The sequence below is a fragment of the Denticeps clupeoides genome, chromosome 7 (assembly GCF_900700375.1).
Source record: "Denticeps clupeoides chromosome 7, fDenClu1.1, whole genome shotgun sequence".
In the NCBI taxonomy this organism is placed as follows: Eukaryota; Metazoa; Chordata; class Actinopteri; order Clupeiformes; family Denticipitidae; genus Denticeps; species Denticeps clupeoides.
In genome coordinates, this window is record NC_041713.1 from 8,929,428 (window position 1) to 8,944,823 (window position 15,396).

Here is a 15,396-nt window from a genome sequence, read left to right on the forward strand (position 1 = left end):
TATTTTTTTCCTGACAGGTTTTTTTTCTGTTCTTTTTTTTGTATGGACCCAGTTGCCCTGGAAAACATTCCAACACCAAGTGCATTCCTTAGGGAGATATTTGCATATAAGAATATTACACAATGACTGATATCATACCACAATCCAAAATGATGTTCTTGTTGTTGTGCTGCATGATTGCACTCATCATTTTGAGATTATGTCCCCTTATGAAATACAGTGGTCCTCCAGCCAGTAAATAGACATTCCTGTATTACATTTCTGGCATTTACCAGACACCCTTATCCAGAGCGACTTACAATCAATAGTTACAGGGACAGTCCCCCCCCCCCAGTTTAGGGTTAATTGTCTTGCTCAGGGACAAAATGGTAGTAAGTGGGATTTGAACCTGGTTCACAGGTGAGTGTGTTACCCGCTAGGCTACTACCACCCTCTTCTTACTTGCCTTAAGTGACTTTGGAACTCGAACAGAGCAAAATGTAGATTGTAGTGGAATGTTCTGTATGATTGAAATATTGTGAATAAATGCCTACACTGGGTGAGGATTTGCTCAGTTAATTCCACAACACAGAGTGACAGAGTTGTGCTCAGATGTTTTTATTGTTGAAGGCGTGCAGCACTGTGAAGACACACACATCTTCAGGGGTAAATTTCCATATGGTGCTTTATGACAAAGATTTTGTGGACTTCATGGTTGAGCTGGAGACCACTTTCCCATCTACCACTTCCTCCACAACAGTGATGACCTTAGAAGATGAGCTGGATGAGGATGACATGCTGTGGAGAGTACATCAGGTTCTCATTTACTAAAATTTAATGCCTTCAGTTTTGCTTTGCATGTTTACTGACTTCATTTTATCGGACATACCCGGCACTGCTCCCCCCATCCAGGAGTCTCCTGTACTCTGCAATCTCCAGCTCCAGCCTGGTCTTGATGTCCAGCAGCATTGAGTAATCGTGGCCCTGGCGCTCCAGGTCGGCACGGAGCTGCACCAGCTGGTCTTCTAGGCTGGTCACCTGCATCTGGTAGCCCGACAGCACACCGGCGTAGCGTGACTGGGTCTCTGCAAGAGTGCCCTCCATTGATGCTTTCTGAGGTTTGGGCACAAATCAGTTTTGGAATGAAGTGCCACCAACGGAGGTGACACAAGCAGAAGATTAGCTAAGATGAGATCATATTTTCCAAGAGACACACACCTTCACGCGAGTAAAGCCCTTAAGACACTTATAGTATAGGATTCGCCCTTTGCATCTTATTTGTGACCTCGTTGAAACTGAATCTTACCATGCTCAGCAGGGACTGGAGTTCCACCTCCAGGGACTGAACTGAGCTTTTGACGGAGTTGACTTCAGTTCTGTTGACTTCCAAAGTTTCAGTGCTGGCAATGACCTCTTTATTAAGCGTCTCAGACTAGAGGAAAAAACATTCTTCAGTCACTTTTTAAGCAGTTGACTACATTCATGCACATGGCACATTAAGACTGTTTCATGAAATTTTAGAACAATGATTGTGAAATGTCCATGAAACCCACCTTGGCCTGGAACCATGACTCCAGCTCCCTCTGGCTCTTGGCAGCAACAGTCTCATAGTGCTCACGGATATCCGACATGATTTTAGTGAGGTCCTCCTGCGGTGCAGCATCAACTTCCACATGGATCTGACCACTCATCTGAGTTTTTGTGGTCACAAGCTCCTAAAAGCAAAAAATAATAATTTGATGCACGGCTCAAAATGTAAAATGTTCAGGATCTTTGTGCTGGGACATGTTTACCTCTTCTTGGTTCTTCTTCATGAACTCCAGCTCCTCCTGCAGTCCAGTGATCTGCATGGCCAGGTCGTTCTTGTTCAGGTTCAGCTCACCCAAAAGCCTCTTCAGTCCAGCGATGTCAGCTTCCACTGACTGACGCATTGTCAGCTCATTCTCAAATCTGACAGTCATGTCACTCATTAGATGATATTTCTAAATATGTTGTCTTCAACATAATAATTAGCCAGTGCAGGTTATAATGAATTCAATCACTTTGGTGAGCATTATGGTTAATTTTAAAGACTAATTTAGAATTTATACAAAGTGTAAACAGATAGTTAGACTCACTTGACTCTGAAGTCATCCATGGCCAGGCTTGCATTGTCAATGTTTAGATGGAGATTTGCATTCACTTGGATGGCACCAAGAATCTAAGTGTGACATTTAGTTTTAAATGAAAATTATTATTATTTTCAAAAAATGTATCAATGGATAATTTGTCAAATTACACCAACTCACCTTGGACTGGAACTCGCTGATGGTTGTCTGAGAAGCCGAAAAATCTTGAGCAGATGGGGATGTCTTGCTCTCAAGGAACTGGCGGATCTTGAGCTCCAGTTCAGCATTGGCCTTCTCCAAGGAGTTCACTTTGGTCAGGTAGGTGGCCAGGCGGTCATTGAGGTTCTGCATGGTGAACTTCTCATTGCCGAGTATGCTGCCCTCCCCACCAGCAGATGCACCAAAGCCTCCTCCAGAGCCAAAAGCAGAGCCACCTGCAGAGAAGGAGCTTGCAGCAAAGCCTCCACCAATGCCTCCACCAATACCTCCAAAGCCACCACCAAAACCACCTGCAGAAGCAGAGCTTGATGCTCTGGAGATGCGCACTCCAGAACCTCCTGCGCCTCCATAAACGCTGCCAGCCCGAAGGGCACTGACACGGCCCCCACTGATGGAGCCACTGGACATAGACATACGGCTGGAGAACACCATGTTGATGGAGGCTGAGGCTGCTGGTCACTCTGCTCTGACTGGAGAGAACTCAGTGATGAGAACAAGACTCAGGGGGGACTTTTATACTCTCCAACACCGTAACTCAACTCTCGACCCCACCTGTACTAGCAGGACGTTGTAAGAAGACGCCAAGCTTCGTTATCTAGCTGCAGGGTGAAGTGTGCGTGCATGGCAACTATCACAATGACATTTTTGTGTCAAATAAAATTGATGGTCTCGGAAGGTGGCTCTGGGTAGAAGAGACCAACATTCATAAATAACTTAAGTGACTGACAGAAGTCAAATTATTTCAAGTTGCCTAAACCCCCAGGTCTAACCCAGGCCTGTGGGTTATGTAAGCAAAAATGTTAGCGATTTCCTCACGCATTGTCCAGATTGTATTTCTTTGTTCAGGAACTTTACATATTTACATTTTGAATTCTATCCTAATTTAGGACACATCCATACTGCACTCTTAAATTTGATTTAATGTATAGACAGGTGCAGGTTTTTGCAGCATGTCACTGCTGGGTAAAATAGCTATCAAGTCAGGGCAGGCAGATCTCCTCTCCCATATCCAATCTCCTGAAAATGTTACTATACATATGTATGCTTGACCTTTCAGAAACTGACAGATGGGTCCTGGTTTTGGTGTATTTGGTATAAACTTAAAGCATTCAGAAATAGTTTTAATACTTTTAGTTAAGACTTTTTTTTTTACATTCAACAAGCTCCTGTCTTTAATTTGACTGATTATCAAGAAAAAAAATATATACCAATGTCAGTGGAATGCAGCTTAAACCAAAAGACAAGATGAGACTTGTGGTTAAAGTACCTTCAAGTCCTACAACAATTAACCAACTGCATAAAGGCAGCTGCAGTGATAGAGGGCCAAACACAGACATGCTGTGCATTTAGTTCATTGTAGTATATTATGTGGTTTGAGTAATAACCTTTGGCTGAACTTTGCTGATCTCAAGCTGGAACAATTCTGTTCCATTTCTCAGGTAATTGCTTTTTGTAAATGGCATATGTAACAGATTGCAGTTTAATTGAAGATTTTTAACCCAAAACTCTTAAAATATTTACTGTATGTGCCTAACTTGGATACAGTGTTAAAACCCCCCCCCCTGCCATTAAATCATTTTGCCCATTTATGTGCAGATAAGGTAAAATGACGTACCTTCACAGATTATGTAACTCTTTTGACTAAAATGTACCTCTAGGGTCTTCAAGTCTTGGCAAATACTGTATAGCATGCACATTTTTCTCTTGGGAATGAAGGCATAGTAGGTGCCTTAGAGCAATGAAAGGATAGACAACTGTCATATTCATGTGGCTATTCATAGGGTGGTAGTAGCCTAGTGGGTAACACACTTGCCCGTGGACCTCCAGGGAGACTGGGCATCTGATAAATACTCTAAATGTAAATGTAAAAATGTGGCTGCGAGAGTTAAAGACAAAGATTTATGTAACAAGAAGTCCATACATGATGTAGGAGAATCACAAATATGACCAGGGTAGGGATGACAGTGGCATATGGCGTCGATAAATTTATGCATTTAACCAAAAGTGGAAAATACGGATTGAAAAGGCAGGGCAGAGCCAAAGCTCTGGTCTGAAAGCTGATGCCAATTTACCTGACTCAGTTTTTCAGTATTGTTAAAACTGTTTAGTGTTAGACATGCATGTCTCAGTGCACTTTAAAGTCATAAATAGATATTAAAACCAATAAACCGTTTTATCTGAAAAGAGAGTGTAAACTTTGAACTGTTTTCCTGTGAGCTGCTGACCTTGGTTTTGCAATTTTGCTATAATGAATGACATGTTTTGTTTGTCTTCATTTGTTACTAGCCATTTTTACTGCTCCATTATGATATATATGTGTGCGTGTGTGTGTGTGTGTGTGTGTGGGTCTGTTATATTTGCTGGATCCCTGCCCTGGGTGAGTCCCTGTCCTGTGCCCAATGTACCGGGATGGGCTCTGACATCAGCAATGCTGATTAGGAATAGGACTTTATGGATAGCAATGAAGTGAGTGACTTTTTACTCATTTTACTCTTTGAGGTTATTCACATTGCTTAATCACTTGAGTTAAAATTGTGAAGACAAGAGTCTTTGGAACGTTGTGTGATATAATTTATTATGAGCAAATATGAGCAAAGGTAATGCAGCCATGGTATTGGACATCGGTTGGAATTTTGTATCCACACATCATGACAGCAAACTCAAACACAAGAAAATGAGTAATTCTTGTTACTTTTATTTTGAAGGATCTTTGAAATTTTCCATCATTCTGATGATCAGAAAGGTTTCAGATCTGCTTTTTCACAGTATGGACCTCACTACTCACATAAGAGTCAGAAGACGATATGACCACCTTTCCTGTAACCACTTCCTCTACTATGGTGACCACCTTATGAGTTTTGAGTGATGAGGAGCTGTGAAGACAAGTTGAACAACATTGGTTACACCCACATCACTTATCAGTGCACAGAGCTTCAGATGTTAAAAATTAAAAGATCTGCAGCCTCACCTTATGTCACCTTCCATCAACCTTCTGTACTCTTCAATCTCTGCTTCCAGTCTTGTCTTCACATCCAGCAGCATCTGGTACTCCTGACTCTGGCATTTCAGGTCAGACCTCAGCTGCACCAGCTGCTCCTCCAGGATCAACACCTGGCTCTGGTATCCTGACAGCATCACAGAGTAGCGGTTCTGGACGTCAGCAAGGTTTCCCTCCAAAGTGTCTTTCTGTGGGCCAGGAACAAAGACAGAAAATTAAAATATATATCAAGGCCAGGATATGTACCTTTTAGGAAGTTTTTTTTCTGACCATGCTTTGAAGGGACTGCAACTCAATCTGAAGACCTTGAAGGGTGCGCTTGACTTCAGTTATTTCTGATCTCGATGTTTGCAGGGTTTCTGTACTAACAGAAACGTCTTTATTCAGTATTTCGACCTGCAGAAACAATAATAGACAACAGAATTGATCTGTCTGTCAGGATATATGAACCACAGTAAGACATAATACACAATCATGGGTTTAACCTGGCTCTGGAACCAGGACTCAAGTTCTTCACGACTCTTGTTGGCCATCATTTCATAATGCTTGCGAACTCCAGCCAAGATCTCACTGAGGTCTTCCTGAGGAGCTGCATCGACTTCAACATTAATTTCACCTCCAATCTTAGTCTGTACAGACATAAGATCCTATCAAAAACAAAAACATGTAAGTCAAAGTTTGTGTAGTTTGTGGTACTGAAAGTTATAAATGGAAAGGTCAATACATTTAGAAACCAACTGACCTCTTCATGAGCCCTTTTCAGGTACATCAGTTCATCTTTCAAGCAATCAGCCTGTGTTTTCAGGTCTGCACAAGTAAAACTCAGGTCATCCATCACCTTTCTCAGCCCATCAATGTCAACGCTTACAGCCATCGCCATTCCCAACTCAGTTTCGTACCTGAACAATAAAAAAAAATGTTGGGATGTTTGTCTCTCGCATGTGATTCCCACATGCTCCTGACCCGAGTTTCATGTTTGCCTTGCCTTGTGCTTCCTGATTGTCTCCATTTGTGATTATCAGTATAAATGCATCCTTGCTGTGTATTTATTTGTAGCTAAATGTATTATGCAGTAAAAGGCAATCTATTACACATTAATATCTCCGTATTACACTCATTCTCACCATCACAAATATTTGCAGCAACTTACTTCACTCTGAAGTCCTCTACAGCAACCTTGGAGTTGTCAATATTAAGGTATATTATTCTATTTTCACGTGTAGCATCCAGAATCTGAGAAAACATACATAAAAAAAGAAATTTGAATGATTTCATTTTGACAGCTTATAATAACAGCTGTAAATACTCACTTTCCCTTGCAGCTCACTGATGATGGCCATGTATGAGCTGTGGTCACAGGTAGTGACAGAGACCCTGCTCTCCATGTACTGGTGGATCTTCAGCTCCAGATGCTCATTGGCCTTCTCCAAAGAGTGCACCCTTTCAAGGTAGCTGGCCAAACGATCGTTGAGGTTCTGCATGGTAGCTTTTTCATTGGTGGCCACATCCAAAGCATTGGTAGTGTTGAACGTGGTATAAAACCCTGGGCTACTCTGCACACTTGTAGCCTGAGTGATGCTCCTTGTTGCCTGAGTGGAAAAGGTGCTTGCCATGTCTGTTCTTGTGTCTGGAGAAGATGAGGTGTGAATAACAATGAGAAGACAAGGTTCTTAAATATATAGAGAGCATGAAGGAGGGGACAGGTGGATGCCTGGGGTGGGTATTGTGACAGCGTACCCCACAGCTTCAGGCAAATAGCTTTCTCCATCAACAATATAGCTAGGGGACCCAGGGGTCCTTGAGCAACCCCTTGGAATCCCAAGATCCACAGATATGTCAAAATAACTGCTGGACTGTGTAAGTAACATTTCAAGTTAAACAGGTTTTAATGATTGTTTTTTTTATCCACACAGGCATGTGATTTATCCAGATGAATATATTTTTTCTTTTCATGCTTTTTTTCTGATGCAATCTCACGCTTAATGCAGATCATATGATTTGAGTGATATTGTTACACTGACGAGTCAATGATTCAGCCTATTGGCCTTTCCAGTACTCCCAACAGGAGCCTTGGCAATTATCCTACATGCCATGCATAGCTTCAGCCCTGAAGGACATCTAACCTTCATCTGCAAGTATTTCTGGTCATATCTTGCACATAACACGTTTTGTGAAAGAGCACAGACAGAACACTGAATGTATCATTACATGAAAAAAAGAATTGCAGTTCTTGTTTTGAAAATCAGTTTTGTGAGTTAAATTCATTTATTTGCTTGTGGGTATTCATCTAAAATGTCCTAAATTATTGAAATAAGTTCAAACAAATGTCCTCCACATCCAACAAGATTATTCTTCCATGTCATTGGATTGTTCTTATTGCAACAACCACGTCAGCAATGGTGAAAAAAGTGTTCGGAAATGTTCGAAAATTGTTTCTAGATTTCTCGATAAAGGCAGTAGCTTGTAGATTGTAACTTTTTGTAACAGTGTTTTTATTTTGGAGAAATGTTTTTATTACCAACTTTGAATTCTGAATGGTGCAGTGGCTCTTTCTTTCAACAGATGGGTCTAATTATGTTTGCACAGAATTCTCAAAATATATGCAAATCCATGTACTCATATAAGGTGAAGTCAGGTAAAATAGGCCAAAGATTGGAGTGTCAAAGTTCTTTATATATTTACAGCAAATGTCACGGGTGGGTTGGACATGGCGATGAAGGAGGACGCATTCGCAAGATCACAGGACAGGGAACATGAACACGCACAATGACCCAACGGCGAACAGACACGAACAGGATAGTTTTATACAATTATATAAATATACACCAGGTGAACTTGATCAGGGAACATTACACAAGACCAACATGAATCTCCAGTCCGGACTCAGGATCCGGAGTCACCCCTGCCGGCCCGGATCATGACAGCAAATCATAATAACTCATATGTTCAGGTCACTACAACAAAAGTTGAAAGTATAGTTTTGATTGGATAGTTTGCTGTTTTTTGTAGACAGTACATTATATGAAGTATATCAGAGATTTAGAAAATAACATTGATTTTTTAAAATAAACATTGATTAAAAAATAAAAAATAAAGACTTATTGACTATAAACCTTGCTGTTTTTTAAACATTTATGTTTATTTGTTACCAAAAGTCAACCTATGCACCACAAACAAAAAATACATTAGTGCACAGAAATGAACATAGCTATAAACCACAATCCATTTTTAAATTAATTGTAGAATTTTTTTTTTTTGCACTGAAATGTGCTTACACACGTGCAAACCAAAGAAAAGGGTTGCTGATCTGACCTGAATTACTGTTTTATAGCTATGGCCCATTTGACCTGAACAGTAGGGTCAGTTTCCATGAACATTATGACAGAACTTCCTTATAATCTAACTCTAATAAAGTCAAACAATGGCACCATACTGATATAGAGCAACAGCATGAGGACTACATCTCCTTTGAGATTTTTTTTCTTGAGGCATGGAGACCATTAGGCTTTTGTTTTTTTGTTGGATTTTTATATATTATATGTTTTTTATTATGATGTCAATTAGCTTTTGTGTTTGGTGCATTCTTTATATATTTATTTACATTCTTTGGAGTGTTTTATTTTTATGTAACCAATATATATTATGTCCAGGATTAATGAATTTCAGCAATGAATAAGCAAGACCACACAGGAAGTAAGTTTGTATTCCTCAGAAAACTTATTTAAAAACTCTCTTGATTAAACATTGATTAAAAAATAAAAATGAAGACAATTTAGGTCTTGGGGACTTGTCCCTCTCACAAGCCAGGAAAAGGGCTGGGAAAATCATCATTGATCACCCACACCCTTGACACAACCTTTTTGACCTGGTGCCCTCTGGCAGAGATCTAGAAACCTGCAGACCAGGACCAGCTGACACAGGAACAGATCCCTTCCCCTCGCCATCACCGTCCTAAACATCTGTCACATGCATTGCAACTGCACTTTATGTACACTTGTGGTATTATTTCTGCAATCTTTGTCATTTATGTACATAAGATATAAGACTATATTTTATATTGTTGTAGTTTTTATACTGTTGTGGTTGAGAGTCACCATTTATCGGAATCATTTATCGGAGACATAAAACAAAATCCCGAAAAAAACACATTATGACTTTTAAATAATTATTTAGCAATTTATTACATAAAATACATATTTGATAGAATAGAAAAATAGAACTTAATACATGGTACTGAAACAATTAGAGGTCAGATGTTTCCTGTACTTCTTGACCACACACTGCAGCAGGAATTTTGGCCCACTTCTCCTTACAGATCTTCTCCAGATACTTGAGATTTCAGCTGAAGCTTGGCAACATCTGCAGATTTTCTATTTGGTTTATTAGATGATTACAGAAAACCCACCCACACTGACCAGTATCTATTGTTTGACTCACATCACCCACTACAACACAAACTAGGAGTAATCAGGACTCTATACCATAGAGCAGAGAACATTCCCACCACCACAGAAGCCAGAAATAAGGAAGGTGGGCATCTGAAGACAGACCTTAAACCTGTGGATATGCCAAGTGGGTCTTTAACAAGGCAGGATCCTCCTTCAAGAAAAGGACCACAGAATAACAATCCCAGGGCCAACGGATGAACCTGGTCATTCCATACATGGCTGGTGTGTCCAAAAGACTGAAAAGGATTTTTTGGAAACACCACATACCTGTCCATTTCAAACCAGCAAACACACTGAGACAGAGACTCGTCCATCAAACACACTGAGACAGAGACTCGTCCATCCCAAAGAACAGATACCAAAACAGAAGAAGAACAATGTAGTGTATGCTGTCCAATGCTCTGAGCTGTACAGTAGGGAAACCAAACAGCTGCTACACAGGAGGATGGTCCATCACAGAAGTATCAACACCCCAGGACCAGAATAAGCTGTGTACCTTCACCTTAAGGATAAAGGACTCTAATTTACGATGAAAATATTCAAATGTTGGACAGAGAAGATACGTGGTTTGAGAGAGGATTGAGGGAAGCTTTGCATGTGCAAATCAACAAACCCTCACTCAACAGAGGTGGAGGCCTTAGAGGGATTATACTCATCCTCTTTCTTCCTCTGAACATGGCGAGTGAAGTTCATACCAAAAAGTTCTATTTCACTCTCATTTGATCACAGGACATTCTCCCATGACTCCTCCGGATGATCTCTGGTAGAATTCAGATGGACCTAGACATGTGCTGGCTTGAAAAGGGGACCTTGCATGCTCTGCAGGATTTAAGGTGTGTGTTACTAGGCAAAACCTTTGTGACTGTGGTCTCAGCTCTCTTCAGGTCACAGACCAGTTCCTTCCGTGTAGTCCTGGGTTGATCCATCACAGTTCTTATGATCATTGACACTCCATAATCTTGAGCTTGCATAGAGCCCCGGTCTGAGGGAGATTGACAGTCATTTTGAGTTTCTTCCTTTTACCAACAATTGCGCTCTTACCTTCTCACCCACTTTTTGCCTATTGTCCTGTAGCCAATCTCAGTTTTGTGCAGGTCTATAATTTTGTCCCAGGCTCTTTGGTCTTGAAAGCTCTGATCTTGCCCATAATGGAGAGGTTGGAGTTTGATTAATTGAGTTGGTAGGTGATGAAATACTTATTTCATGCAATCACATGTACAGGTCTCTCCATTCTATTTGAAAACTTGACAAATTGGCAGATACCGATATAGAGCAACAGCATGAGGACCACATCTCCTTTGAGATTTTTTTCTTGAGGCATGGAGACCATTAGGCTTTTGGTTTTTTGTTGGATTTTTATATATTATATATTTTTTATTATGAAGTCAATTATCTTTTGTGTTTGGTGCGTTCTTTATGTATTTATTTACATTCTTTGGAGTATTTAATTTTTATATAACCAATATATCTTATGTCCAGGATTAATGAATTTCAGCAATGAATAAGCAAGACCACACAGGAGGTAAGTTTGAACACCTCAGAAAACTTTTATTTCTTATTTAAAAACTCTCTTGTATTCATTTGAGAGGCACAGAAGGCTTGCTTTGGGTGTTTCCGGATCTGGGTGTTGTTTACTTGGTCTCACTGATAGACTTGGAGGATGAGCTGACCACTTTGCCGTCCACCACCTCCTCAACAATGGTCACCACCTTGCGTGTTGTGCTGCTTGTGTGAGTGCTGTAAGACACCAAGCAAACAGTGTGTTAGAATTTATCCTGGGAACATCAACAATATGTATTATGTGTTCTGAAGATGTCTCAGACCCACCTGGTGGTAGCCTCTCCGTCCAGCAGCCTCCTGTACTCTGCAATCTCCAGCTCCAGCCTGGTCTTGATGTCCAAGAGCATTCTATACTCATGGCCCTGGCGTTCCAGGTCAGCGCGAAGCTGCACCAGCTGCTCTTCCAGGCTGCTCACCTGCATCTGGTAGCCAGCGAGCATTGAGGAGTAACGAGCTTGTGTGTCGGCCAGTGTGCCTTCCAAGGATGCTTTCTGTTGGAGCAAAAGATGATGTTCAGCGCCCCCTTCATAGTCTAAACCACAATGAGTTTTACACAAGAAATAGCTGACGTTCACACCTACCAAACTGAGTTGGGACTGCAGTTCAATCTCAAGGCTCTGCAGTGTGCGCTTAACCTCTGTGATTTCTGAGCGTGATGTTTGGAGAGTCTCTGTGCTGACGGCGACTTCCTTGTTCAGGGTCTCTGTCTGTTGGAAAACATTCCAGAAAGTAGGCAAGGTTTAGATAACAGGCAAATGACAACCATGAAATTAATATCAGGGAAACATAATGAAGTAGGGTTTACCTTGCTGGTGAACCAAGACTCCAGTTCTCTGCGGTTCTTGGCAGCGACAGACTCGTAGTGGTCACGGATTTCTGCCATGACTTTGGTGAGGTCTTCCTGTGGTGCTGCGTCAACCTCCACGTGGACCTGTCCGCTCATCTGGGCACGCATGGCCAGAAGTTCCTGAGGAAACAAGGGCCAAGCCAACAGATGAGATTCATGGCATTTTCAGGACTACAGGAACTGTGCTATATCAGGGTGGGGGTCATGGATTGCATTGACCTACCTCCTCATGGTTCTTCTTGAGGAAGATCAGCTCCTCTCTCAGACCCTCAATCTGCATCTCCAAGTCAGATCTGGCCATGGTCAGCTCATCCAGCACCTTCCTCAGGCCGGCAATGTCAGCCTCCACAGACTGCCGCATGGCCAGCTCGTTCTCAAACCTAAGAATAAAATACGGTTCTGCTTAGTCAACCCATGGCTGATATAGATGCAAACTGTACATATGTCTCTGAAACATTTGGATTGTTTATAAGCACTGGAACTTACTTGACCCTGAAGTCATCTGCAGCGAGCTTGGCATTGTCAATGCTGAGGTAGATTCCACCATTGATACGGGTGGCATCCTGGATCTGGAGAAACAAAATGGTTAAAAATTCAATGGTTGTGAAAAATGGTTTCTTTGTCCAGGTGTCCAAAGTGTATGCTGTAGATAAGAGTTCAATAGTGGAGATGATAAGAATGGTGGAGCCTAAATTGTGCACCTTTGGACCCTTTGGAACTCACTTTTTTCAATTAAACATTATGTTACGAGCTGCAAATATTTCTTTTTGTCATTTTATACAAACACATATTTATTGTTAGCAGATTTTGTATAACATTGGCTTATTATGTTTCATATTATAGAGTAAACATGTCAAAGTAGAGTATGTCAGGAAATTAATACATCCCCAATGCATTAAAACACTTGTTGTAAAATGTCTCATTGTAGTGATGCTCAGACTTACCTTGGCTTGGAGGTCACTGATGGTTACATGGAAGGCAGAGTAGTCACGGGCAGCAGGAGAGGTCTTGCTCTCCAGGAACTGGCGGATCTTCAGCTCCAGGTCAGCGTTGGCCTTCTCCAGGGAGCGCACCTTCTCCAGGTAACTGGCCAGACGGTCGTTCAGGTTCTGCATGGTGGCCTTCTCATTGGCAGACACATCAACGCCATCAGCCAAGTTGAAGCCACCACCAAAGCCGGCACCACCAGCAGAGGAAAACTGGCTGGAAGCACTGGAGATGCGCACCCCAGAGCCACCTGCACCTCCATACACACTTCCGGCACGCATTGCGGTGACGCGGCCTCCAGCGCCAGAAGCCATGGAGAGACGGGAGCTGCCCATGGAACTGCCCCTCATGGATCCAGAGGAAGACATGAAGCTGCGGGTGGAGTAGGTGGCTGCCATTTCTGCTGTGCTACTCTGCTCTGAGTGGAGAGAGGAGTGAGTGAAGAACAGAGGACGGGAGCTGCCTTTTTATGATGGTTCACAAGGGGAGGGGACGGAAATAGGATACCTATGTGGCCTGAGGTGGAGGAGGGATCAACCTTACCCTCTTCCACACACAATGCAGATGTGCCACTCCTCCTTTTTTTACTGCCTTTCAAAAAAAATGCCTTTGCTGTCTTTTAAATCCATTGTTCAGGAAAGAGAAGCTTAAGTAAGATGTCCAGTTTTTGCCTTCAGTGCCTTAAACCAGAACTGGACAAACCAGTGCTTGGTACTAGACAAACTGCTGATTCATTTGACAAATTAAGTGAACTATTTTTTTTCTCCAAATTACAGCAAGAGTACACTTCTAATTGAAATCAATGTGAGTGAGATATCTACAGTGGTGTTTTCAAATCCCTTGACTGAGGCATGGTTTCCAAAAACTCCACAAGATTTGTTACATTTGCGGATGATTTCTGGTTTGCACAATAAAAAGTTTCGTCCAGGCTTTCTTTGACAAAGCTTCTGTACCTCATTATTTTTTTAAATGTATGAACACATGAATTGTTAGTTGCCCATTGAAAAAGCGTAAAGAAGTCTGCAACTGATTACAGAAACTTTTTTTAAAATTAATGTCAATGCTTGGACTGAGAAAGAGAGGTAAATTGATGACAGCAACAGTGTGGAATTTGCCTGCTGGACTGTTCCCAAGGGGACTTGCCAAGCCTCTTTTGTGGGCAGGGGGCTGATGTATTAACAACTGAGCAGAACATTTCAGAAAAATAAAAAGCTGCAATCAACCTGCACGCTGCAGACGATGCACACATGATCATATCTCAAATTAATAATTGCATGCATTTTATGTTTTTCTGTCCCATTAATTCACATTTGGCTGAAGTCAGCAGGTAATTAGGTATAGTGGCGTGGCAGCGTGCCTTAAAGCTTAACTCGGGTGTTTGGTGCTCGTGTGGAATCTGTGTGGTCTTTCCACATTCTCTCTGAGAGAGAATTGCTCCAAAGGCTGGTGGGCACCAGTCTTTTGATGGGATTTTAAACTTGTCGTGCAAGGATTTGCATTTCTTTTTTTTTTTTTTAAAGAGGTCACATAATTCAAACTGTGAGTTGCTTTGAGCAAAACTACCTTTAGAACATTGTTTTCCTTGGCAATACTTCAAAAATATGCCATCAGGAAAGATAATAAAAGTGACAACTGAAACTACTTGTCTCATCTCACTTTTTTTCCTCCACCTCTTTGTCTCTTTCACACCAGTGTCATTACTTCATTCTGATAGAATTTCTTAATTGTTTCGATTTCATGCTTTGATGCATTGAATTGTTAATGAAAGTTCAGTACCAATTCAATGCATGTGGATTGTAGAGTCAACTAACAATTTTTTTGTTTAAGTTGGGTAAATGTAAGTGTATTAAAATACTTGTAATGTAATGTAAAGTTACTGAACAACTACCTTTCACATTTAGGTCATTTAAAAAAATCTGCTGCAGCTCTGCAGTCCAGTTTCTGCTGTGGTTTTATTATCTCAAATGAGAACAACATTTGTGCATGATGTGCATGCAAAAAGCATGTCATTTTTCTCTCCTTTTAGTAATTTCTTTTCAATCTTGTTTCTTTGTCTTTCATCTGACGTCCGTTCATCGCCTCATTGCAAGTTCCAGCTTGTTCAAGGACTGGCCAAACCTGTGTCTTGACATAACACCACTGCCCCTAGCAAGAGCCCTGACTGACTTTCTTACATACAGGTTTGTTGAGTGAGGGCCCTTGCACAAAATATTTTGTGCAAACATGATCAAGACAGACAGGTGCTGTACA

General features: G+C 41.4%; 3 protein-coding genes across 3 annotated transcripts; all 3 read right to left on the reverse strand.

The window, feature by feature from the left end:
- Positions 1-665: 665 nt before the first annotated feature.
- On the reverse strand, positions 666-2,776 carry LOC114793414 (keratin, type I cytoskeletal 13-like). Its single transcript, XM_028985152.1, has 8 exons — positions 2,573-2,776; positions 2,268-2,497; positions 2,097-2,179; positions 1,773-1,929; positions 1,533-1,694; positions 1,286-1,411; positions 869-1,092; positions 666-777 (listed from the first exon to the last, which is right to left on the reverse strand). Exons 1-8 carry the CDS (start codon positions 2,736-2,738, stop codon positions 666-668), a joined length of 1,260 nt encoding a protein of 419 aa, XP_028840985.1. The 5' UTR covers positions 2,739-2,776.
- Positions 2,777-5,052: 2,276 nt separating this feature from the next.
- On the reverse strand, positions 5,053-6,917 carry LOC114793791 (keratin, type I cytoskeletal 13-like). Its single transcript, XM_028985923.1, has 7 exons — positions 6,615-6,917; positions 6,455-6,537; positions 6,047-6,203; positions 5,790-5,951; positions 5,575-5,700; positions 5,275-5,492; positions 5,053-5,179 (listed from the first exon to the last, which is right to left on the reverse strand). The coding sequence occupies exons 1-7, from the start codon at positions 6,915-6,917 to the stop codon at positions 5,053-5,055; spliced, it is 1,176 nt and encodes a 391-aa protein (XP_028841756.1).
- Positions 6,918-11,275: 4,358 nt separating this feature from the next.
- LOC114793409 (keratin, type I cytoskeletal 13-like) lies at positions 11,276-13,598 on the reverse strand. The gene is made up of 7 exons (XM_028985142.1): positions 13,104-13,598; positions 12,646-12,728; positions 12,383-12,539; positions 12,118-12,279; positions 11,894-12,019; positions 11,580-11,803; positions 11,276-11,489 (listed from the first exon to the last, which is right to left on the reverse strand). The coding sequence occupies exons 1-7, from the start codon at positions 13,542-13,544 to the stop codon at positions 11,384-11,386; spliced, it is 1,299 nt and encodes a 432-aa protein (XP_028840975.1). The 5' UTR covers positions 13,545-13,598; the 3' UTR covers positions 11,276-11,383.
- Positions 13,599-15,396: the final 1,798 nt, after the last annotated feature.